At 40.9% G+C, this 27,842-nt stretch overlaps 1 protein-coding gene and 1 pseudogene across 1 annotated transcript; both read right to left on the bottom strand.

Moving 5' to 3' along the window:
• Nucleotides 1–1,352: 1,352 nt before the first annotated feature.
• Nucleotides 1,353–1,470, bottom strand: LOC145408163 (5S ribosomal RNA; annotated as a pseudogene).
• Nucleotides 1,471–6,368: 4,898 nt separating this feature from the next.
• On the bottom strand, nucleotides 6,369–26,485 carry eIF3i (eukaryotic translation initiation factor 3 subunit i). The gene is made up of 5 exons (XM_080278865.1): nucleotides 26,413–26,485; nucleotides 20,525–20,751; nucleotides 18,181–18,353; nucleotides 17,065–17,204; nucleotides 6,369–8,146 (listed from the first exon to the last, which is right to left on the bottom strand). Exons 1-5 carry the CDS (start codon nucleotides 26,413–26,415, stop codon nucleotides 7,700–7,702), a joined length of 990 nt encoding a protein of 329 aa, XP_080134991.1. The 5' UTR covers nucleotides 26,416–26,485; the 3' UTR covers nucleotides 6,369–7,699.
• Between the last annotated feature and the right edge of the window lie 1,357 nt (nucleotides 26,486–27,842).

Raw genomic sequence — 27,842 nt, 5'->3', positions numbered from 1 at the left:
CCTTACGGATTTGGTCAACACATTACACCTCAATATCCTCTTGTATGTTTCCGATGCACACAATGGCGAAGTTAAGGCGGCAATAAATAACATAAAATATTATGCGTAATAGAAAATTACTAACTACTGTCTACAAAGCCTCCTCTGGCACCTAGAATACGGCTCTACTGAAAACTTTAAAAATGTAAGATAGGCTGTACTGTAAACTTTAAAAACATGAGATTACAGAATGCAACAAGATTAGCTTTTAAAACGAACGCCAGCGTGATGATGCAGTCACCGTGACGGAACTGGCAACATGTACAGAACTGAGCTAGTTTTCTTATTGCGTTACTTAGTTTGACATTTTGCCAACTTCAAAAATCACATATAGTTTACAAGCAGCTGTATCGACTCACTTCCCTCGGAAGTGGCCCTCTCTTCTCTCTACATCATAGGAACTCTTTAGTCTTAGAACTCATCCCCCTCCCCCTCCCATAATCAGAATAAATCTACGCCGATGAGTGATTTTATCTAGTTTGTCTGCTACGTAAGGCTTTACCATGGTTATAAAATCATCCTACCATAACATGGAAGTCCACATTACACGTACAGTACAACCTAGCTATGCATGCAGAGCTTTATCAGGACATCGTCGTCCAGTGCAAATTAAAGTAATGAGCAACATATTGTAATTATTGATCCTTCCTAGGCCATTTGTTCTAGTTCAAGATATAACTAAGAAATCCATATTCTCTGAGTTCAGGCCATGGACAGTAAAGCAACAGTATTACTGGTCCTTCCCAGGCCATTATCACTGAGCGTATGTCTCTAAACATTCTATGATTTCGAGCACATGGTAAAGCATAGTGTATAGGTAGCACATGTTAGTATACTTCCAACAGAGAAAACTACAAATTCCTCCATTCTACACTAACTTCATTATACAGTCAGTTTTCAAATAGTCTAGAACGTGTGAGGGCAAGGTGCTACTGATACAGAAACAACATGAAGTCAGACAGGCCTCTGGTTTATGAAGGGCTTAACTCTCTCTCTCTCTCTCTCTCTCTCTCACACACACACACACACACACAATTAAAAAAAAAAAAAAAACAGCAGTTTTAGGTGAAAAATAGGAGTCAGTTCATAAACAGCTCGTTAATGGAACAAATTTAAGTGAGCCAACTTTCAACAAGTACTAGCTGTATCTCAATATGGAATAGATAGGGTGGAGGGGGTACATTGGTCCTAGTAATTTAATCATCATCATCATTGCCAGACGCCATGTATCCCAGACGGGGTGGCCAAGGGCTTAGAGTTGTTTTACAGGGAGGGGCACTAATCCTCCACCAACCCCACTTGACACGTAGGGATGCCAACAGCATCTGGTGTTCCCAGGCGGTCACCCATCCAAGTACTAACTAGACCCAACGTTGCTTAATTTCGCTGATCGGACGGGAAGCGGTGTACTGAACGTGGCTTGAAGTAAGGTGGAGCGGCCTGAGACTCCGACAAAAGTAATTTAATACAGCTTACAAATTAAACTTTGAACGAGTACTTGTCTGGCAACTTAAAAATGAAACATTAAAGAGTATTAACTGCATCTTATTAAAAAGTTGAGAAGGAGGAGTTGTAAGAGGGCGCTGCGAGGCTGTGGTGATGTAACAAGGAATAGGGAGTGGAGGAGAGTTGTGGGGATTACAGGTTTCAAAGGCACGGGTCAAGTGGAGCTCAGTGTCCCTCCCTCCCTCCTACTCCCCTCCGCCTTATCCCGCCACCGCCCTCACTCTCCTTTCGTAACCATCCTCCATATTTACACTAGCATGTAGAACTGCGATCAAAAGTACTTATACACTACCTCGAAACTGTCATACCTGAATGAGCCCTTCCTACGTAACCAGTAATAATCAAACAGGATGGAAGAGTTGTACTCTCGTTTTAATTCTAAACGCTTGACGAGTTAAGGGATTACTAACTACAACTGCATGTGACTTCATTCACTGGCATGGTGAGGACTTAACTGGATGTTAGCATACAAATATGGTTCTAAACACATTAACAGTTTTCGAAAAAGCCAAGAAGTATATTGCAATATACAATACCTCTGTGTAGTAATATTTTTAGGCAATACAATATACTGCCGTGTAATAGCACACACACACACACACACACACACAGCAAACTACTATAACTCAAACACAGACATAAGTATTCACATTTTGGTCATCTTGTCTCAATTTTCCATCCGCACATACGAAAGAGGCATGGCTCCTTTATAACTGGGAACGTAAATAAGGAAAAAAAAAAAACATGATGCCTCAGGTACAATCTATCCCCCTTCTGTGCTAAAGGAATTGCGAGACTATTTGCAATAAAGATGCTCGGTAGTAAGTCGCCACATCCCGTTATCAACACAAACAGGAGGGGGAGGGGTTGTTCCCCATTTAAGCCTTTTTTTTTTTTTTTTTTTTTTTTTTTTTTTTTTTTTTTTTTTACACATGCACTGCGTGGGTAGCATTAGTTCTCCTGTCCCAAACGCGTATAGGGACATACGTTACTGTGAATGAGTAGAGGTACTTGAAACTTCGTTCCCAAGACAACTGCATCAGTGATGGCAGTGTTCTGTTTATTACTTGTGTCACAAGATGCTCAATATACTGTATAAGAGCATCAATTACTTTCATTTCTTCTTCCTTGAGAAAAATTTGACTTAAACCCTCCATGACGATACAACCATAACCCAACCAACTGGAAAAGCCTCACTATCAGTCTCCTGTAACAAGACAGGAGAGAGAGAGAGAGAGAGAGAGAGAGGGGGGGGGGAGGGTAAGATGTGATTGAGAGATGATATGAGGTGCTTGGCCATGGAGTTCATATTCACATAGCAGGCCTTTGACCCTCCTTATTCACTCACTATTCTGGGATACATGGCATCATCACACTACCACAGGTACCTCCCATTGGGATTAGGTTTGGTAATCGAGTTACCTTCCAAATCAAAGACTGACTATACACTCCTTAACCCTACAACCTGATGAAAAATTATCTCAAAGAATATCTCCAACAATTCAATGCTTAGCAGTACAAGAAGAATAGCTACAGATAAGTCCACTGAAACATTATACCTTGCACCCACAGTACTAATTACAATAACAGAAGCAGCAACCCTATTGCTGAGGCTGAGGTAAATCAAAATCTTCAACTCACATTTGAAACTTTGTCACAATCAAATCTCCCAGGCTTGCATACTGCTGTTCAAGCTGGGAAAAAATGACTACCAAAAATTTCTGCAGTCACACGTATTGAAAAATCGGTTAATAAAATGTCTGGATGGCAGTGCGGCAAAATCCATCGGAACTAGGTGAAGGCGGTAAACATGTAAGCCCATTCTTACTTTTTAAATTTCATGGTACAGCTTTGTGTACTGAAAAGTATATAGTTAAACTATTATCATGACACTTTTCAGGTGCACTTATGCAACATCACAATGGCACATACTGGAGAGAAAAAAAAATGTTGGGATGGAATTACAGTACTTGTTTTACTACATCGACCTTGTTCTGATGGTTTTTGGCACACTGCCTTCCCTACACATTCATACAATATACTTTTTTAACTTGTCTTACTGATTTTAAAAGTCTTTATGTAAGAAAGCTCTGATGATTTTTTTTTTTTTTTTTTTTTTTTTGACAGTTTTGTACTGTACAGTAAATGAAAACGAGTAACCCGCCCTAGTTTGAATAGTCTCTCGAGCTGAATAACATTTTTTGGAGAAAAAAATAAGAAAGAGCACAGACAAAGTGCAACACCCACATGCGATCACTTTATGCCCCAACTTTTGACCTAGCTCTGTGACCTTGACCTTTAACCGAGTGTTCTCAAACTTTAAATACTTCATCCTTCCGTGACCATGAACCCCTCCACAAGTCTGGTTCAGTTTGGATGCTTTAACTGACCTTGTCCAGTGATTTTGAAACCTCCTCTTGTTCTCAAAACAGAACAATGTATTTTATGGCTGATTCTAAATCTTTCAAACAAACTGAATCCAAACACAGAACAGTTGTTCAAGTACAATTTTGACAAAGAAAAACTTCCCACAGCCGCAGCCTAAAAGGACCCAAGCGATGAGGGGGATTTGAGGCCAAGGTCAATGATCTTGTGCATGTCATCTTCGGACATCATAGTTAATATGTCCACCAATTTTAATGGCTCTAGCTTTAATCCTTCATGGAAAATTAGGTGACATCCAAAATATCCAGAAAAGTCCCACTTTTTAACCCTAGGCGATCTCAGAGACTAATCAACTGACTAGAACCATACTCCTTCCTGCACTGCATCTGCCTTAATGTTAAATTGTAGTAAAATTTCAGCTGCCTTGCTTATGCAGCCCTTGAGATAGCATGGCTGACTCCTTTTCTGTGTTCCATATTATATCCAGAGATCTGGTAGATGGACTGCCACCATATTTGGCCATCTATAACTTCCTTTCTGGTCATTCTATAGCCGCTGTTGTAGATGGCCCTCGTTCTTCTCCTACATCTATCAACAGTGGTGTTCCTCAGGACTCTGTCCTATTACCAACTCTCCTCCTTTTATTCATCAATGACTTCTAAGCTGTACATCTAACTCTATCCACTCACACGCTGATGATTCCACCCATCACCTTTCCATTAGGTTCTCACAAAGTCCATCTCAGCAGTTACTTCAACAAACAAGGGATGAGGCTACGGCACACCTAATGTCTCGCTTGGCTCGTATCTCTGACTGGGGTAAAAATAATCTTGTTTTTAATGCATCAAAAACCCAGTTTTTACACCTATCAACCTGATACAATCTTCACAGGAGTACCCACTAATGTCTAATATTATCCAGTTCAATCCTGCATCATCCTTGAACATGCTTGGGGTTTCATTCACTCGGGACTTATCTTGGAAAGATCATATTGCATCTCCTGTAAAATCTGCTTCCAAGAGATTGGATATGCTAAGCCGACTCCGTACCTTCTTTACCCCTGCACAATTGCCTTTATACATAGGTTTTATATGCCCCTGTGTAAAGTATAACTCTCATGTGTGGGGAGGCTCCCCACATACAGCTCTTCTCAATAGGGTGGAGTCAAAGGCTTTTCGTTGCATTAACTCTCCTCCTCTTACTGGGTCCCTTCAACCTCTGTCTCTACGCCACACTATTGCATCTTTATCTCTTCTATTGCTACTTCAATGGTCACTGCTCCTCTGAACTGTCTGCTTGCATCCATCCACCTCTACGACAGGTGCGCAGCACCCGTCTAGCAACAAACTCTCATCCCTCTTCTGTCCAATTCTCTAATGCAAGAGTTAACCGTAACTCCCAGTCCTTCATTTATGCAACAGGCCAACTCTGGAACTGTCTCCCTCTGTCTGTATTTCCTACTTCCTATGATCTCCAGTCTTTCAAAAGCAGTAAGTCCAGCCATCTTGAAATGAACAGTTCTTGAATTTGGCTCTCTTTTGAATTGTTTTTGTTTTTTTCTTGGAAGGAATGGTTTGCAGGCTCCTGGCCTTTGGTTCCTTCTTTCTTGCATTAAAAAAAAAGAGAGAGAGAGAGAATAGCTGTCCAACTACACTGACCGAGTTTGAAGATTCTACTGTAGGCCAAATAGCCTTTGAATATCACAATCTTAAAAAAACAATAATGTTACAGCCAATTTTGTATTTCAGACCTTTATCTTGCAAATGACCTTGGCACAAGGTCAGGGTCACCAATTCCTGGGATGCTAATTAGGCATGTACTTGGCAATCACCACACAAATTTTCAGCCTTCTACGTTAATGCCTTCATAGGTTCTGGGCATCACCAAATATCACTTTGACATTTTTTTTTACTGCACCATGACCTTTCTGCAAGGTCAAAAATCAGTTGAATACAAATTTGACACAAAACGATGTTCCAGCCTTATAGAGGAGACTTTTGGGATTTTAGAGCAATTTTTATTTTCTCTGTGGCCCCAAAAGAAGCCAAACTTATAAAGCACCTAATTTTGCAGGTCCATGTGACCTTAGTCCACCAAGTTCGGCGGCTCTAGCATTATTGATTCATAGAAAATTAGGTGATGTCCGCAATATCCAGGAAAACTCCAAAAGTTATTTAGGACCTTGGCAATTTTGGATGAAATTCATCCAGTTAAGATCACACTCCTTTCAGATCTGCTCCCTGGGAAGGGGCAAATGCTACAGAAATTTCAGCAATCTAGCTTAAGTGGTTTCTGAGATAGTGTCAATACTTTTGTTTTCCAAGTTCTGGATACTATCTGGAGATCCAGTTAACTGATTTCATTACAATTTTGTCAGATGACACACAGCTGGGGGACTCAGCTGACAGAGTTTGAAGGCTTTATGCAAATAGCCTCCAAGTAATGATCATTTATTTTAAGGCAGTACAGTATAATAAGTATATTGACAAAAACAATAAAACTTTCCACAGGGACGTGAGATGTTTTAATAACAACTTTTTGAGTTAAAGAGCCAAAAGTCTGAATATGTCTGTGAATGATTATACTCAAATGTTATGTTAAAACCTTCACCCTTTGCTCAACCTCAGCCCTATTAACAAAGTTTTGTCAATATTGGATCAAAATTGTGAAAGTTGACCCATTCTTGACCTATTACCTTTGACCTTTTTCAGGCAATATCTACTGCGCTTTTGACCCAGTGGAGAATGAAACCCTTCTGTGATCACTTTTGATATTTTAAAGCTAGAGATGTCTAAAAAAGAACAAGAAAATAAATAACAACAAGAAAAATAATCACCACCACCTAAACCTGTGTTGCCCCACAAGGAGCATAGGAGCCCAGGGCTAGGCAAGTTGGTCCTGACATTTAAGATGAAAGTGACCAGCCTCACTCATCCCTGAGTGACATTACATAAGCAATAAACCCCAACCACTCCTTGGATATGAACCGACACAGGCTCAATCTGGTTGGAGCGCCTTAATTACGCACAAAAACATCAAGCGCCATACTTTGGTTATATGGTTACCACCTAGAGTGGTAAAAGGTTTCCTGGTGTACAGGAAACCATTTGGCTTGTCACTCAGTGTAGAGTCACCCATACACTGAAGGAAGAGGAAAGAATGACATGGGAGAAAGGAAGGAAAGAAGAGAGGAAGGGACAGCCACCTTAGAGCAGCACTACATTGAGTGAATGGTGAGTGCCCCCACCTACCACTAATAATAATAATACTTATACTGTAATAATAATAATGGAAGCATGGCCCATTGGATTGGGCAAATTTGGGCTGTTTGGACATTGCTACTCCTCACCCTGACCGTGGGTGGGAAAGGAGGTCCAGATGATGATGATGGGATGAGGTGGTGTGTGCTGACTTCAGATCTAGTGGTATTATTAGAAAGCTGGCACAGAATAAAGCAATGTAAAAAGAGAGCTATCATAGGAACTTGTCTGACCCTTCCCACAAGGAAAACAAGAATTAAACCGAAAATGATCATGGAGATCACTAGTTTCGTAAGTAAAACTACAGTATCTTCTGAAATTACTTGTATTTAGAATTTCTAGCACAATTGTTGTTTTCATGTTCAAAATTGTATCAAAATTCTCATATGAAGACTTTCATATGAAGACTTTCACTCTCCCGGATGAATCAGGTGTGCTGGTGAATGAAGCCTGGTCACTGTTATTAGCAATATCTTAGTTCCTAAAGCAAATCTAGATATTGATACTTATTAGAAATCAAACTTAAACTGGTAATATGCATCATCAAATACATGCACTCTTACATAGCCGTCTTCACCACCACTAGCATACCCTCTACCATTGGGATGGAAACTTATGGAGTTAATTGGACCAAAATGTCCCTTTACCCTAGCAAATTCCTCTTCAAACACCAGGTGGAAGAAGCGTGCATCAAATTTGCCAATCCTGGATGATGTGGTTGTGACATCCATGGCTTCCTGACCACCGCCCATAACCACATGTGGGTACTGGTCTACTAGGGGTGTGATGGCTGCAGAGTTAACTGGTCGATCTGTCTTGTACATCTTGAGGGGTTCCAAGGTGCTGATGTCCCAAAGGCGGGCCGTGGTGTCCTTGCTAGCGGTGATGAGCATCATGCCGTCATGGCTTAACTGCATGTCCTTGATCTGTTTGTTGTGCTCTGTTCCAACTTCAATCTGCAGGCATGAAGATAAATTTCATGATATGTTATATACTCTGCAATGTACAAAATGCTCCACCATCACTTACATCTACAGCAAAAGATAGCCGCTTTCCTAACGTATCTATTGCGACGCAAATGAGCTTACTCAATGGAGTACCGTCACTATTACTACAGTTAAGCAATCATCTCAACCCTAATTTCCCCTGAAAAATTGGCAAGGCAAAGTTTAATATCATATACCACAGTACCTAATATTCTCTGGCAGTCACTCAGCCATGTATTAATCAGACCCAATATCGTTTAACTTCACTGATCAGCCAATAAGTGGTGAATCCCATGCAGTATGGCTGCAGGGATTATTCCATTATTATGTTCAGTATATTTTAAATTTCAAGACAGTGGTTCATAACCCCAGGATCACAACCCTAAAGTTGGTCACCAAATCATATGAAGCGGGTCAGCACTGATGGTAAATGACTCTTATCTATCCTTTATACTGTAGTTTAAATGTGTCACCACAAAGGGTTCAGTGGTGCTGCACAACAATGTGTGTGTGTGTGTGTGTGTGTGTGTGTGTGCGTGTGTGCGCTCTACTTCAAGTTATTTTTACAGACTGATTTATCTCTCAATGAATGGATTAGTCTTCCGTTTCAGGGGATCTAACTACAGTATGACCGAGAGCTGAAAATGGTTATCAGCGACAAGACTCCTAAGACAGCCATGATCTGGCAGCCAGGCTGAATCATAAACTGACTACAAGTACATTAGTCACTACTTGTTATAGGACGCGGTTATGTTAGCTAATACCTTAACGTATAACAAATTTATCGTAAATCGGGAGATTGAAATACATTATATAAGGAGGTTATGTCAACTCAACTTCCCAAAGTCACCTACCCAAGACTGAAACAAAAATGACAACTCACCTTAATCACTTCCTATTTCAGTCCGAGTCGTCTCCACGACCAAAACAAACATTATCACACCAATATAGGCAGCGTTACATACAGTAAATCGTTGCAACAACAAAATAATCACACTTGCGTAACGTTGGCCTGGTGCTACACGATATATACTGTAGCACAATGCTTGGCTGAGAAGTGACGATAACAGGGGGGAACACGTGACCGAGTGGCAAAGACAGGGTTTTGAAGAGGTGGCGGGACTGCGCAATCAAACCAATACAATGCTCTGCACCCTGGGGCCGCCATCTTGCCTGGGACGAGTGACGGTCGCCTTGCATGTGCCTGGTGCTTCATACAATATTTTCCAATGGCAGTATCATTATGGTGAGAAATTCATCATAAATTGGATTTTGGGGTGTAACTTTTTTATCATCGTAGCGAAATATCATATACCGGTTCAACGTATAACGAGTAGTGACTGTATAGGGTTATGCTCAAATTCCAGGGGCAAGGGTGTGCGTGCATGTGTATGCGTGTATGTGTCTTGTACTTTATGCATATAGTTTACACAAAACTATATACATATAGTACAAGACACAAGCACATATTGTTTAGAAATGAACATCAGCATCGAGCAATTTTTGGTCACAGCCCATGGGTGAAGAACAACTGATGTAATGAAATGCATAACTAGGATATTACAATTCAGTATTAGGTTTATCATCATCATCACCATCATCATCATCATCATCATCATCATCATCATCATCATCATCATCATCATCATCATCATCATCATCATCATCATCTGGACTCCTTTCCCACCCTAGGGCAGGGTGAGCAGTAGCAACATCCAGACAGCCAAAGTCTGCCAAATTCAATGGGCCATGCTTCCATTCACTGATCACTCAAGCCCTCAAAATCCTGGCTCCATCTGATGGGTCAAAAAATTTCATCACATTCTGCAGCTTCACATATACCTATCTGACAGAGCCAATCCCAATGCTGTCAAGTTAAAAAGGGGTGCCAAATCCCTGGTCTTTTATGTCTCCACACAATATTCATCAAGCCAGTTCAATCTCTTGTCAGTCCCTTAGTCTCACCAACTCTCACAACTCTCCTCCTCACACACTTATCCACCATATCCCTCAACCTTCTCATGCACTTCACCACACAATATTCATTCAGCCAGCTCGATCTCTTGTCAGTCCCTTAGTCTCACCAATTTCCACACCTCTTCCTCACACACTCATCCACCATATCCCTCCACCTTCTCCTTGGCTTACCTTGCCTCCTCCCTCCTTCAAATTCGTTCAGATGTAACTTTTTCACCCCTCTATTGTCATCCATTCTCTCTACATGACCATATCATCTCAGTACACTCTCTTCGATTCTGTGTCCAAAGGATTCCTCATTCCACATCCTTCATGAAGCACATTATTCAATATCCTATTGACTCTTAGCACTCCACATACATTCCTCAGCAATCCCATTTCCAATGCTCTTACTCCCTACTTTTCATTTTCATGCCACACCATAGTCTCACATCCATATGTTAAAGTTAGCACCAACACTCTTATGTGTAAGCCTTGCACAGCTGCAACACTGAAGCCTGTTTCTTATGAAGGCCTTCATGGCACCAGCTACTTTCCTTCCTTGTGTCACTCAACTTTCCATTCTTTTGCACATTTTCCTCTCTCTTCAATCACTGTACCCAGGTATATGAACTCTTTCAACAATTCCAGTTTCTTTCCATTCACTTTAACATCACACTCAGAGTCACCTTCTCTCTCGATAACCATCACTTTACTCTTTTCTACATTTACTCTCAAGGCAAAATGCTCACAGACATCAATAAAACTCTGCACTAGTTTACCAAGCTGTTGTCTGGTATTTGCGAGAAACACTGTATCACAAGCATACAATCTGAGATATTCCATCCATCACCATTCATTACAAACACCATCCCTTTCTTTATTACTCGAGTTTTTACTTCTCTCATCACCCCATCCATCCATAATATACTGTATATCATCATCATCATCATCCAGACCTCCTTTCCCACCCTAGGGCAGGATGAGGAGTAGCAATGGCCAGACAGCCCAAATTTGCCCAATCCAATGGGGCACGCTTCCATTCACTCATCATTCAAGCCCCCGGAATCCTGGCTCTATCGGATACGCCAAAAACATTCATCACATTCTGTAGCTTCACATAATTCGTATCGACTGAATCAATCCAGACGCTACCATGTTAAAATGGGGTGCCAAAAATCCCTGATCATGCACTTCTCCTCACAAAATTCATCCAACCAGCTCGATCTCCTGTCAGTTCCCTAGCCTCACCAACTTCCAAACCTCTCTTCCCTAAACATTCATCCACCATATCTCTCCACCTTCTCCTTGGCCTACCTCACCTCCTCCTTCCTTCGAACTCGCTTAGATATATCTTTTTCACCACTCTATTGTTATCCATTCTCTCCACATGACCATACCATCTCAGTAAACTCTCTTCAATTCTGGTGTCCATCGACTTCCTCACTCATATCTTTCATGAATCACATTATTTCGTATCCTATCCACCCTCTGTACTCCACATACATTCCTCAGCAGTCCCACTTCCACTGCTCTTTACTCTTGACTTTTCGTTTTCATGACACACCATAGTCTCACATCAATATGTTAAAGTTGGCACTAACACTCCTTCATGTAAGCCTCGTGCAGCTGCAACACTCAAGCATCTGTTTCTCATCAAAGCCTTCAATGCACCAGCTACTTTTCTTCCTTCTGTCATTCTACTTTCAACTTCTTTTGCACATTTTCCTCTTTTCTATCATTGTACCCAGGTATTTGAACTCTCTCACCAATTCCAGTCTCTCTCCATTCACTGTTACATTGCACTGGGAGTCACCTTCTCTCTCAATAACCATCACTTTACTCTTTTCTACATTTACTCTCAAGGCACGACGCTTATAGACATCACCAAAACTCTGCACTAGCCTACCATGTTCTTGTCCGGTACTTGCATGCAGTACTGCATCATCAGCATACAACTAATTTGAGATATTCCATCCATCACCATTCATTACGAGCGCCATCCTTCTCTCCATTACTCATGTTTTTACTTCTCTCATCATCCATCCATATATATATTGAACAACCACGGGGACATCACACAACCTTGTCGCATGCCCACACTGATCGCGAACCATTCACCTAGGTGCCCATTAACCCTTACACATGCTTCACTACCATCATAAAAACTCTTGATGGCACCTGGCAGCTTACCCTCTACACCGTACATGCGCAAAACTTTCCACAATCCTTCTCTGTCCACTTTGTCATATGCTTTTTCCAGATCCATGAATGCCATAAACACCTTATGGTCTTTCTCACAAGTCTTCTCTACTACCTGTCTCACTGCAAATATTTGGTGATCAGAACATCCTTTGCCGCTCCAAAAGCCACCTTGTTTGTCGCTCACTAGGACTTTCGATATCTCTTTTACTTAGAAATAATTCTTCCATATACCTTCCCTACAATACTCAATAGACTTATGCCACAGTAATTCTTGCACTCACTTTGCTCACCTTTATTTTTGGACGGGGGCACAATCACTGCCTTCTTCCACTCCACTGCCTTAGTTTCACTCATCCATGCCTTCTTACTTATCTCCAACTAGCACTTCATTCCGCTCTCTCCACTACACTTAATCATCTCTGAATACACCTCATCAACCCCACCTGCTTTCCCATTCTCTGGCCACTTTACAGCGTTCTTCACCTCCGCAAGTGTCATGTTTCCAGGCAATGCATTCCTCCTCTGTACACCCCTAAAACCAATCATGTTAATAGTCACTTTGCTCTCTCCAATCCCATCCATCAGACTTTCAAAATATTCTTTCCAGCTGGTCCTTAATTCATTCCCATGGGTCAATAATCTACCTCCTGTATCCTTCACACTTTCACATTTCTTTCCACTGCCACTTCATGTCCACGCCTCTTTTCAAAATAACTTCCTATTTTCAGAGTAATCCACATTCGTTTTTCTTCCTAGATCATCATTTTCCTCCTCCTTTCTTCACTAGTCTCTTTACATGCTTTTTCCTCTCAATATAGTCAGTTCTTATTCCAACTGAACCTCTGTCCTTTATCCACTCTAGCTGCTTCTTCCTCTTGAGTGGATACAGGACAGGGGTTCATATTTTAAGAGGTGCCATTTATTAAAGTTAATCTATGATAAGCACATCATAATACTGCTGATTTATTTCATCATTATTTGCATTAATCTGGATATATTAAGGGAGCAAATAATAATAATGTCAAACGCTATGGACTACACAGGTTGCCTCTTGTGCAGAATTTGGGTCATATTCTAAACAGATTCAAAAACTATGTCTCAAATTATACAAAAACAATTCAGTATTACCTTAACAACCATAGCTTTACTGTTCCACATTCTTCATTCACAACTCTTAGTAATCCAGTCACAAAAGCCTACTTAGTTTACACGGCCCTGAGAATTGAAGGTACAGTAGCTGTTTTTCAAAGGAAGAGGATTTCCAATCCACAACACCCCTTTCCTTTTAGTTATCTCAAAATGCAGGAATATGTGGGCAGCATTGCTATCCTCCCTGACCACAGGGATATCAGACTGGAAGAGATCAGAAATTTGTAGAACAACCTACATGTCTGAAAATCCCACCTTGGACTTTGATTCTAGGTAGTTATAGCTGAGGTCTGTCCAAGAGTAAATGGCTTTGGGGCTACTTACTAAGCTTGCAGCCATATTTTGCTCTCACTTTCATGGTACTGCCTCCCAAATCAGTAATAAATATCCACCTACTACTTGAACTGCAGTGAACTAAAAAAAAAAAAAAATAAAAATAAATAAATAAATAAAAATCCATCCATTGATCATCCAATCCTATGTCGCCCCATGAGGAGTGTAGGAACCCCGGGCTATGCAAGTTGATCCTGACGTTTAAGATGACAAAAAATAAATAAATAAATAAACAAATAAATAAAAGTAACAGTGTGATGGAGGTGGGCAGAGGGGCAGCACAGTGGGGTTGTATGGCAAGTGAAGATGAGTGTTGTAAACTGATTAGTATGGGCAAGACGAAAAGCTAAATTTAATATTTTCCCCAAACATAAGAAAACAAGAACAAGTAACCAGAAGCCACACTGATGCTGAGGAAGAATATTGGTCACAAAGTGCTACATGCTCCAATAAAAGTCCTCTACAACAGGGCAATGCCATAGCTTCTTAGAGTGTATGTATGTATATGTGTATGTACACACACACACACACACACACACACACACACACACACACACACACACACACAGTTTGCTTGGTGTAATATATATCCATCCATCATCCATTCCTATGTTGCCCCATGAGGAGCGTGGGAGCCCAGGGCTAGGCAAGTTGGTCCTGACATTTAAGACGAGTGACCAGCCCCACTCATCCCTGAGTGGCATTACATGAGCAATAACCCCAACCACCCCTTGGATATAAACCTTCACCACCTCAATCCGACTGGAGCACCATAATTATCCACTAAACCACCAGGTGCCAAAATTTGGTTATATGGTTACCACCCAGCATTGTAAATGGTTTTCTGGTGTACAGGAAACCATTTGGCTTGTCACTCACTGTAGAGTTACCCACAGGCAGAAGGAAGAGGAAAGAATGAAGGAAAAAAAGGCAGAAGAGGTAGTGTAAAGTCACCCATAGGCAGAAGGATAAGGAAAGAATTTAGTAAAGAAAGACAAAAGAGGAAGGAAGAAGGATATATATATATAAGAACCTCCGTGCATGAAAATTAGTTACAATCTACTTAGTTACAACACCAATATGTGACCAAGAAGGTTCAAAAGATAAACAATTACCAATATCATAACAGGAAAGAACCATTTTCCTCTATTTCAGTTCAAAAGGAAACCTGCCAGCTGAGACAGTAACCCCCAAAACACACTACACCTGGAATTCAAAGATATATTTATGGGTCAACTTTATAATAACAATAAAATCCATACAAATTCTAAAATCATCATCATCCAAACTTCCTTTCTTACCCTATAGTGACATGAGATAGGGTCCCGAGAGACTGAAAAAACTACAGTAAAGAGAATACAACACTAACCAAAGTTTGCCCAAATGAACAGGCCACAAGGCCACTCACTCACCATTAAAGTCATGAGAATCCTGGCTCCAATCAAAATACATGCACTGAGATCATCACGTAATTGACAGGAGGTATCTATCTATCTATCTATAGCCCGACGCCCTAATCCCGCAAAGGGTGGCCGCAGACAAAACGCCTCCAAGTCACTCTGTCACCCACCATTTGACTCCCCTCCCCCCAACTCACCCCCCCCTCCCTCATATACCTCTCAACTCCATCCCTCCACCTCATCCTCGGTCTACCCCTCCCTCTCCCCCCCTCCACCTCACCTACATACACCCTCTTAGTCAGTCTTTCATTCTCCATCCTCTCCACATGTCCAAACCACCTCAGTGTATTTCTCCTAATCTTTTCAACCACATCCACCTCTACCCCACAACGTTCCTTCACTTCTTCATTCGTCAACCTGTCCCTCCATGTCACTCCACATGCTCCTCTCAAGTAACTCATTTCCACTGCTCTCACTCTTGACTTGTTCCCCTCTTGCAAGGTCCACGCCTCGCTTCCATACGTCAGGGTAGGGATCACAATACCATCATGCTGTGACCTCTTAACTTCCATACTCACCTCCCTATTTCTCATCACTGCTTTCAGTGTGCCAACAGCCTTCCTTCCCTGCTGTACCCTTTCACGTACTTCATCCCCCAAAGTTCCATCCTTACTCATCACACTACCCAAGTACTTGAATGCACTCACATTCTCCATATCCTCACCATCCAACCTCACTGCACACTCTGTGACTTCATTCCTCTCAAACACCATAACTTTATTTTTGTTTACATTAACTTTCAGCTTCCTCCTCCTACACACTGTCCCAAATTCATTCACCAAACCTTGCAACTCCCATTCATCTTCACTCAACAATACTGTATCATCAGCAAACAGCAACACCGGAAGCTTCCAAATCTCACCCTCATTCATTAGGGCCACCCCCACATCCACTGCCCTACCTTGTACCTCCTTTACGACCCCATCCATATATATATTAAACAGCCATGGAGACATTACACACCCCTGTTTCAGTCCCACATTGAGATCAAAGAACTCACTCATCTCACCATCCACTCGCACCGTAGCCCTAGCTCCCTCGTACATACTCTTCACAGCACTCAACAATTTCCCCTCCACTCCATATATTCTTAATACCTTCCACATACCTTTCCTATCTATTCTGTCATAAGCTTTCTCCAAGTCCATGAAGGCAGCGTACACTTTCCTTTCCTTCTCTAGATACTTCTCCACTAAACATCTTAGAACAAATATCTGATCTACACACCCTTTTCCCTTCCTAAATCCCCCTTGTTCTTCTCCAACTAGCTCCTCTGTCATATGCCTAACCCTATCAATGAGTATTCTACCATATATTTTACCAGTCACACTAAGAAGGCAAATACCCCTATGGTTACCACATACTTCTCTCTCCCCTTTTCTTTTCTACAGAGGAACAATTATACCTGATTTCCAGTCCTCTGGAACCCTTCCCTCTTCCCAAGCCAATCTACACAACTTCCATATCCACTCCACAACAATCTCACCCCCATACCTAAGCATTTCACCACACACTCCATCAATTCCTGGGGCCTTTCCCAGCTTAATCTTCTTCATCGCTTCCACTACTTCCGCCCTACTGATCTCTTCCTCCCTCCTCTCATCTCTTCTTCTCCCAGCCATTCCCCAACCACTTATACTCACACTGCTCTCACTCTCTACATTCAACAAATCCTCAAAGTGTATACAAGTAATAATGTTATGTACAGCTGCTAAATATACTGACAACAAAAAATTTGGAAATGACATCAAATGCGTACATGAATGAAATCAGTGATAAACAAACCTTCTTTCCAGTGCGCATGTCCCACTTGATGACTGCACCATCCTCATGTCCAGTTATCACATACTCATCTAGAGGCCCCCAAAGCACTGACAGAGCTTTAGCATTGTTAGGTGTCACCTGAGTCTTCATGATTGGTGTTGCTGCAATACAATACAATTATCAAGCACCAAAAAACACAAAATGTATTCTTATAATGCTTAGTATATAATGCAACTAGATATTAATATACATATTATGTTTAATGGCATACAGGTATCTCTCACTTTATAAACTGGAAAACATCAATAAAAATCAAACTGTAGGGCAAAATACTGCAAATCAATCAGGTCATAAATGGATTCAATAGGCACAGGTTCGACATAACTAGAAAGCATACCTTGGAATTCTTTCACTGACACCATTTCTATCTATCAATTGCTAGATGCCTTAATCCCGGAAGAGGTGGTCACAAACAAATTACCTCTATGTCGCCCTGTCCCCCGCCATTTCATTGCTCTGCTCATGGCTCACACAAACTTCTCTCATATACCTCTCCATTCCATCCCTCCATCTCATCCCCAGCCTCCCTCTCCCTCTCCCCCCCTCCACCTCACTCACGTATACTACTCATTAGTCTCTTGCTCTCCATCCTCTCCACATGGCCAAACCACCTCAATGTATTTCTCCTAACACTTTCTATCATATCCACATCAACAACACAACACTCCTTCACTTCCTCATTTGTCAGTCTATCTATCCATGTAACTCCACATGTTCCTCTGAAATAACTCACTTCAATTATATAAAACTGAAGCATCATTACAGACTAATAACGCCGATCTACAATTGCATTTCTAACCTAAAATACAGGGGTAGAATAAGAATATTTTGCCAGTTAGCTATTTCAAAGTTACTTTACAGAAAATACTCCATCAAAATACTTCACACTCAACAAAGTAACATAATAATTAAGACTAGGCAAGCTCAATGGCAAACAATGCCACTGTACCATACAGCATGTAATGGTATCAAACTGAAGCAATCATTTCTCAGTCAACTGTATACTGAGGGTTTCCTATAAAATTAAATAAAAAATATGCACACAGCTCAGGGAAGTACTGTACTGCTTTAGTTTACCATCAACGTCATTAGGTTCTCTGACATCAATAATGTTGAGCTCAGAGTTGTGACCCATCATCTTGTCAGTGGTGTAAGCAACCATAGTGCCAGAATAGGAAAAGTTGACACCACGTACAGACGTCTTCATCTCCAAGGTTGATGTGCATGTCCCAGTCTCTACATCCCAGATTCTGAGGAACAAATTGAAATGATATTTATTTTGAACAATAAAACCTACATAAGTATCATTATCATCATCGACTGATTCTCTTTCCATTAAAAAATGGGCTTATTAAAGATCCTGAAACAAAATACGAAATTGCAAAATCTGTTGCTTTTTAACAGTACTAACAAAACACAACAGAAACTAGCCATCCAAGGCTTCCATGGGTTTGTCATGTGTAGTGACATATAACATAACCCTAATCCATTATGTGCAAATTTTAAACTCCTTTATATATAATGCACAACCCACACAGGATCCAAAACCTCACCAACACATCAAATTTAGCATGTGGAGATACCATGGTGCTAGCCTCAGCCTATGAACATATACGAAATATTAAAAACATAGAACACTGACATCAGAAAGGTACAGTGAACTCTCAATTATCTGTCGTCACAATATCCGGCCCAACACAATATCCACCGCTGCTGGCTCAGCTCTATTAACCCCCACATGCTGGGCAATATGTAACGCAGTCGTCATCTCACTACGGACAATTTCTCGGAAAATGCAGAAAATTGCTTGTTTTAAAACCTTAATATCTCGGAAAGTATAGAACTTAGCGAAATGAATTTAAAACCATTTTACTCAACAACTCTTCCACTTGCAAATGAAAGTATCCCCAGGTCTGTAGGTCTTTGCACTGATAAGTAACAACGTGAGGAAGAGAACTGATCTTCGGCGTGAGAAAGGAGGTGTTTGTGCGTTTGCTCACGGCACCGACTATGGCTTTGTTCTCAATGTGATAACATACTCCACACCTAGATAAACCAGACACTGTTTCATCCAAGGCATTCCTTATGGCACTATCACTAAGCCCTTTCCTAGTATTCTTGGAAAAAGGTTTGGTAGGGGCAGATGATGCAAGGGACCACATAAGGCTGGAGCAGAATCAGACATGACGTAAGAAAACATCACCCTACACCTGGCAGAGTCACAGAGATGACTGAGGTACTTGTATGCTTGCCCTGGATGCTGGAAGTCTATCCCCACCCTTTGGTGACGAGATCAAGTGGCGGCCACTCCAAACTTAGGTGCGAAAACACTTGTGGTTATAGACGTCTCCTGGTGCCCATGATCCACCAATTTCTCGTCAGATATAACTGTCACCCAGCACTTAGGTGTTAAAGCAATATCTGGCATTGAAACAGGACGTAAACAGCGGCTCTATGCAATATCCGGCACTGAGGCGTCTCAACCGACTCGTAAACGGTAGCCAACCGGCACTGTACTACTGTACTGCATCATTACTTTATTGTATTTTATGCTTAAGTTTCATCATTTACTCATGCCAAGTTTTTAGGATAGAGGGCTGAGATGGATAGTAATGCAATATCCGGCTCGACGCCGAATATGAGGCCTGTGGGGGGGGGTAATAAACAATATCCGGCATTTCATGTCATTCAGTGTGGGACTTGGCTGAATATTGACGGATAATTCTGAGTTTACTGTATAAAGAAACATTGATGACTCTGAGGCCTAAGGGCTTTCTTGCTGCCTCCAGTGCCTAACAGAAAAGCACAGAGTCCCAACTCATCGGCTTCAAATCCCCCCCCCCCCTTCAACCTCAAGGCACTGGTCACTGTCTGCAAAGGTGACTGCATAATTTGTTGCTTTATGCCTTTCTGATGTCATTTTCTTATGTCTGTTCCATCTATGATAGTAGTAAATATCTTTGGTAAGGTTAAGGGAGAAGTGGAGGGTCAGGCTGGAGACAAAATTAACACATAAGCTCCAATAAATAGCAATGGGCTTCAACTGCCTGTTATAACTGAATCTATCCTATGCAATACTCCTAATAAACCCATTAGTTGTATAACTCCAGTAATAACTGTATACACAGCCAATTCTACATGGCAGAAACTACAAGTACTTCAAAATCTGACAAGGCTTTGAACAATGTTAATGGTACACAATTAAAATAAGGTACAGTGCTGTATACAGTACATGGTAGAAACTACCAATTTTGATGGGCTTTTTTTAGCAAAAATAATGTACTGTACATACTAAAAACTACAAGTATACAGGGTAGAGAAGAAAGTTTGATGAACTTTTTAACAATACTGTACTGTTAAAAAAATAAATAAATAAATAAAAAAGTAACAACATACATGGTAGAAACAATTCTGTACTAACCTCATTGTCTGATCTGCAGAACCAGAAATAAAGTGTGAGCTATCCCATTTGACATCAATGGACCAGACTGTACCCGAGTGGCCATCATAGGTTCCCAGACGTTCACCATTGATAGAGTACCACACATTGGGCTTTGGGTCTTTTGAGGCTGAGAAAAGCAAGTCACCCTCACGGTTGAACTTTATCTGTGTTATGGAACGTTCATGCCCTTGAAGCATAATAGGTTTCTGAAAAGAACAAATAAACAAATTATTTAGTAATACAATGTACCGTACACTACAGGGTAAATGTGTGCTTTGTTTGAAGCAGCAGAAAGACCCCACCAATTCAGTTCATATTCCTCCATCTTGTTTTCTGTATTCTTCTATTTTCAGGGTGGTAAATTACATTTTCCTGATGAAGAATTTCCCCCATTATTATCATCACGTTCCTTGAACCATACTTACGATTGTTTGTTTCCAGCAAAATGGAAGAAACTCACTCAATGTACTCAAAGGTGGATTTCATTTCCCAATTTCCCAAATGAAGCTTAGGTTGGGTTAAGCTAGGTTGGGTAAGTTTAGTTAAACACTTAGGTTAGGACAGTCCCTTCCACCATTATGCTGAAGAATCAAACAAGAGCTGTCACATGAGTAACTAAAAACAACAAACTTATTTAACAGAAATGCTTATTTAGCACCCCAGGAATAATCAGAAAAGTCTAACAGACTATCAGGAAGAAGAGTTGATTTGGTAAGGTGCTTCTACTGCTAAAGTAGCCTAAAGTATGTTTAGGGTACCCACTATTACTTCAATTATATGATGAAAACAATGTTTAAGCACCTATCCACTCACTTCCAAAGTGGAATATCATCATTAGCTGATCATATAGGCTAAAGAAAAGTTCAATATTACACAAAGGAGCTCAATAACAATACAGTATAAAGAGAAAGGTACAGACCACAGTATGCAACCAATACTCCCCACCCATAAGGTACCGGTATGTGTTTTATTTCCTTTCATTATCCCTACATGGGGGAGCAGCAAAGTCCTCATGTTAGTTAGGCTACTTGAGGTTAGGGTCAATCTGGTTTAGTATGCAAAGTTTGATCGATGCTTAAAATCACTGGTTTGCTTGTCTCGTTTTCTTTACATGTGGTGCGGTTTGATTAGACGAGGGTAGATTAGTGTTCAAGCGGGGGTGGGTTAAGGGGTAAAATCCCCGGTAAATATGAATGACAGTGATGCAGGGATTCAAGCTGTTTTCTTAAAACCAATGTTCTTAACCAAAGTAATTTTTGTACTAGATACGTTGCAGGTGTTTAACATTTAATTTTCAACACATGAAATAAACAGAACAAGAAAAATATCCCTAGCTACTTGTCATTCCTGACTACATACATCTGTGCTGTTAACTTACCCCCTAATTCTACTGACTATGAAAAATTCTTCAACTATGGTATCTTACTTCTAAGATGGAACACAACCTATCAATTTCTCCTTTGTATGAACTCTCCATTCTAGGATATTTCATTGTTCACCACCACCTCCGGCTCTCCTCTCCTTCCACTGATCCACCTGGTGAACAAGCATAATCTTTTCTATCCCTAGTGCAGCTTGTTCAGCACCCTATCCGTATCCCCGACCACCTTGGAGAGAATTCCAGCATAGTTGACCTCTTCCTTACAACTGATCCTTCTACTTACGCTGTAAATCTTTCCTCTCCATTGGGCTCCTACGATCACAACCTCATCACCTTAACCTGTCCTATCACTCCAATAAGGCCTGTGGACCCTCCCAAGAAGCATCGGTTGTGGCACTTTGGAGCTGCTGATTGGGAGGCCCACAGACAGTACTTATTTTCCCTGGAATGATTATTGCTTCCATGACTGACAGCCATCTGAGTGTGTCTTGCACATTAAGGAGGTTATTCTCTCGGGCATGGAATCATACATTCCTTTCTAATACAATATCTTGTAATTAATGAAAAAAAAAAAATAATAATAAAAATAATTATGCCTGTTCTTACGCTGTCAACAAGAAGGCCTACAAATGGTACCAGAGCCAACCCACCCCTGAACCTCATCCCTTTTATGTTTCTGTCTGAACTCGTCCCAAGTCTGTTCTTCGCTCTACTAAAAATAATTTCATTTGTACTACCGTACCTGCTTTGAACTCTCCAATTCAAATTCTTCCCGCTCCTTCGGGCACCTCGCCAAAAACCTTTCTAACAACTTTACTTCATCATCCTTTCCTCCTCTTTTCCACACTGATAGCTCTGTAGCTATTTCTTCTGCTGATAAAGCAGAATTCTTCACCCAGACTTCCTCCTCCAATTCCACCTTAAAAGATTCCAGTGCTATTCCTCCATCACTTCCCTCCTCTAACTTCCTCATGGCTGACATTTAAAGTTTCTTCAACTGATGTATTTTCTGTCATAAATGGCTTCAAAACTAACAAGGCATATGGGCCTGATGGGGTCCCTCCTGCCATCCTCAAGAACTGTGCTTCTGTGCTTACATCCTGATAGGTAAACTCTTTCCCCTTTGCCTGTCAACTTGTACCTCTCCTTCCTGCTGGAAGTTTGCCCTCATTCAGCCTGTCCCAAAGAAAGGTGACCATTCCCAGCCCTCTATCACCCAACTGCTTTAACATCCTGTATTTCAAAAGTTTTTGAGTCTATTCTTAACAAAAAAAAAAAAAAATTTAAAGCACCCTTCCTATCTTACCCTCCTTTCTCATCGTCAGTACGGGTTCCGTCAGGAGCACTCCTCTAGCGATCTTCTCATCTATCTTTAAGACTCCTGATCAGCCTCCTTTCTGGACTTAGGCAAAAGCTTTTCCATTGCACTCAACATCTCAAAGGCTTTCAATCGATCGAGTCTGGCATGAATTTTTATTTTCCAAACTGCCCTCTTACGGGTTCTATCCTTCTAACTGCACCTTCTTCTCTAGTTTCTTTTCTGGTCATTTTATAATTGCTATTGTAGATGGCCACCATTCTACTCCTAGAGCTATCAAAAGTGGTGTTCCTCAGGGCTCTGTCCTATCACCAACTCTCTTCCTTTTACTCATCAATGATCTAAGCTGTATATCTAACCCTATCTACTCATACACTGATGACTTCACCCTTCACCTTTCCATTCTCTTCCAGCAGCATCCATCTCAGCTTTTACTGGCTCCCTTCAACGTCCGTCTCTTTGCCAGACTGTTGCATCTTAACCCGCCGCGTCCCAGAGACGTGAATTCACGTCCTCACATGATGTGGACTCATATCCCAGAGACGTAAATTAACGAGGCAACATTGCAAAGTCCCTAATTTGCACAATTTTCAATTTTCACGAGTGATTTTTGGCACGTATACACGGGACACCTTCCTCTACAAGATGCCAGGCAGGAACAATGCCTTACCCAGCATGACCTCCCCCCCCCCTGCATGACCTTTTCTCAGCAATTCACCTGTTATCAGTGACCTGGCCAGTAAAGCCATGTCATGCCACGGTACGAAATTCAGGGCCAGAGTGATTCTCCAATCGATGACAATGTGGAGGACAAACATTAGACAAAGAAACAGTCAGAAATGATGATCAGGTAATGTGGCAAAAAAAAGGTCAGGAATGGCGATGATTTAGTGAGTGAAACAATGCTTATAATGCCTATATTACCGTTTGAAAACCAATATACTCTCGTACTACATATAAATTCGTACAAAATAAATAAATAAATACCGTTTATGAGTGGTGTAGAATAGTTATCCTCCCACTGAACTCGTTTTCTTTGCAGCCAACCTGATAGAAAACCCTGTAAGGTAAGGACGTACTCCTACCTGGGTCGAGCATTTTAAACCTCAGGTGAGCGATTTCTCTATGAATTTTCGATGTTTCTCACCAAAAGCGGATGTTTGAGCAAAAAAAAAAAAAAAAAAAAAAAAAAGGTCCAAAAAAGTCGGGACTGGGGAGTACCACTGCCCAGAAAACGTCAGGATGGGGCGGGTTAAGCTCTTTTCAATTGCTACTTCAATGGTCAATGCTCCTCTGAACTGTTTGCATCCCTCCGCTATTACAGAGGGTGTATAACATTCGTCTAGCAAAAAACTCTCATCCTTTTTCTGTCCAACTCTCAAATGCAAGAGTTAACTGTTACTCCCAGTCCTCCATGTATGCAACAGGTCAATGCTGGAACTGTCTCCTGTCTGCATTTCCTACTGCCTACAGTATGATCTCCAGTCTTTCAAATGCAGTGTGTCCAAGCATCTCAAAATGAAATGAACGGATCTTGAATTTGGCTTTCTGTTATCTTGTTTTTGTTTTCTTTTTGAAGGGAATGGTCTTGAGGGCTCCTGGCCTTAGGTTCCTTCTTTCTTGCATTAAAAAAAAAAACTTTGCGATATTAAAACTGCCTGAACAACACCCACAACAGCGTGTTTACTGCCAATCGATCCCGCTGACTGAATGCACCAGTGCTCCAAACATACTCAAATATAAATAATTTTATTACCATACATTTCAGCAGATACCTATCTAGAAAAGCGAAAAGCATGTCACCTAACTGGGGGGGCATTGCACCCCCCAGGTCCCCCAGTTAGCAGTGGAAGCTTAACTGGTGGACTATGCCCCACAGAACCCCCAGTGATTATAACCTACCTAATAGCATGCCAACTAAAATGTGCATTGCATAAAACTTGTGCCAAAACAGTATCCTGCAATGAGAGGGTTCGTTAATCATGGTGCAATCGCCACACAACCATGCAATGGCAATGGTGGTGCAATCATGAAGCAAATCTTTATATACAGTACATCACACAGGAGACATCCATTAAAATATGATAGCTACCGGTACATGTTAGTAATACAGCGTTTGGCAATGACTGGACGTATCAGTGTATCTCATGTCAAAACAATGGGAAAATTAATGATTTAACCAAACCTAACCTCACTTGTACTTGACAGCCAGCTTTCAAATTTCAAAATGCATTAGGAAAGTTAAATATGGCCGGCTACTGGCAGATGTCAGTGGAATATTTACGTTCTAAATCCTCATTTATAGCTTTCACAGTTAAGTTTACAAAAATCCCCAGCAGCTGTGGTAATCAAGGAATAATAACAAGTAACCTGTGAAAGACTCATTTCAAGAGAAAATATGGAAAGGCTGTACCCATTTGGTAAAGAATTAATCCCTAATCTATAAAGAACAATACTGGTACAGGACCCTGCAAAGAACTCTTCATTCCAATAGGAGATTCTGAAATATTGCATCACTGTCATAGCTACATAATAGAATAACAATGGATCATGTCAACACTCCATTCTAATGGGAAATTTTGAAATACTGCATCACTGTCATACATAATTAATAAATCCCCTGTTCAAATAGATGTAGTTTTGGATAAAATGTATATTTAAAAATAAAGTGCAATTAATTTTATTTCAACCATCATTTTCCAGTGGAAACGCTTTACTTCCCCACATTTATTCAACCCAAAACCCTCTTCCATAACCCCTACATGGCAGCAGATGACTTCTGCATTTCATCTGGGCTGAAGACTGATGATTTTCCTTGGCAGGAGGAAACCTCCCGTCGTAGTGGTAACAGCTGCTGTTGTTACATGTGATGCAATAACAAAAAATTTACATTTTAACTATCAACAGAGGCACATACCCATGGAAACTCACATACATAATAATATTTTAAGCATAAAGACAACAGTTTAATTTTTGCTAACCGTTTTTGCAGTGTTATGCAGCAATTAAGTCCATAGATAAAGATGCTGCTGCAAGCTGACACATGATGAAAAAATACATTTAGTTCAAGTACCAATATATTAATGATCACACTTATGAAAACAGTCTTTGCTGGCAATTTCCTATGCACAAAGACGTGATTAAAATTTAAATAACAAAATAACTAACCATTTTGGTAGTGTGAAGAAGGGACCGTGGCCCTCACCCGCACTAAACGAAAACACGAGAGGCCAACTAAAGACGGAACTATCTTCACTCTGGAACCTCAAAATTTCCATAAAATTACAGTAAATGATTCCCTTATGCGTTATTTCTATACGAATTCTTTTGAACATCTTCATGAATTAGTTGAATGTACGACTTAATGAGATAAAGAAACGGAACAAATTGCTCAAAATCAGTTTTCGGAAAAGAAGACTAGCTATTCTTAGCTACAGTTAATGCGTACGTTTCGTGAAATTTTATTCCACTTTTCTTTACATATCACATTGTATTCGATGTAATTTCACTATGCAATGGAATACAAAAATCCATAGACTTCGGTAATGAACTACAGTTCTTTATGCTTACCTAATCATGGCTAGTGGGGGAGTACGAAGATTCTTCTTACGCCCGTGACCCCACTTTTGACATGGTCATCCTATCAGGCTTTAAATATTGATAAATTACTGTCTGTTACAACTTCATCTGGCAGGGCATTCCAATGCTGAATGACTCTCACAGTTCGCCGATGGGCTGGCTGTTCCAGGTAGTGTCACTAAAAACTAAAGAAATCTGAAAATCGGGTGTCCTCCAATCTGTGGAGAAATTTATCAACTTGTCTCGCATCACGAGCCTTTAACGTTGGTAGGTTCAGCCTTCTGCACCTCTCTTCATAGCTTAAACCTAGAAGTTCAGGGGTCAGTCTTGTAGCCCTCCGCTGAACATTCTTTAGTTCTACATGGTGCCCAGTACTGCAGCGTACTCAAGAGTAGGTCTTACTAGGGACAGATATAACGGCCGAAAAGTTCTAATACTCAAGTATTCAATGTTTCTCTTTATTATTCCTGTTCTGCTGTTTGTTCTTGCAACAATTTCCCTATGATTTTCATGCTTCATGTTTGCTGACTTACATACTACTAAGTCTTTCTCGACGCCGGTTTTTGTCAGTTTTTCTGCTCTAACTTCATAATCAGCCTCGTCGTTATTTCATCCAACGTGCATAGATTTGCATTTTGCAAGATTAAATGAAAGAAGCCACTTCTCACACCACGTCTCTCCAGCTCTCTACGAAGCCGCTGTACTTCCTCTTCACCATTAATTACTCTGTAGATTTTAGCGTCGTCAGCAAACAGACTCGAGCATGATTCCAATTCCTGTCAAATCATTTACAAAAAATTAAAATAGGACAGGACCCAGGACGCTACCCTGTGCCATTCCACCGAGACCCTCCGACCAGTCAGATGTTTGTCCTCTTGATTGTTCGATGCTGACGTCCATTAAGAAAGTTACATATCCACTGTAGAATTTTGCCTTTTATCCCTATTGCCTTGTGGTAGGTGGGGACGCTCACCATCCACTCACTCAATGTTGCGCTGCACTCGGGTATCTGCCCTGTC

The sequence above is a fragment of the Coenobita brevimanus genome, chromosome 75 (assembly GCF_032717465.1).
Source record: "Coenobita brevimanus isolate Jiangsu-jjx chromosome 75, ASM3271746v2, whole genome shotgun sequence".
In the NCBI taxonomy this organism is placed as follows: Eukaryota; Metazoa; Arthropoda; class Malacostraca; order Decapoda; family Coenobitidae; genus Coenobita; species Coenobita brevimanus.
This window is presented reverse-complemented; position numbering and strand designations above follow the sequence as displayed.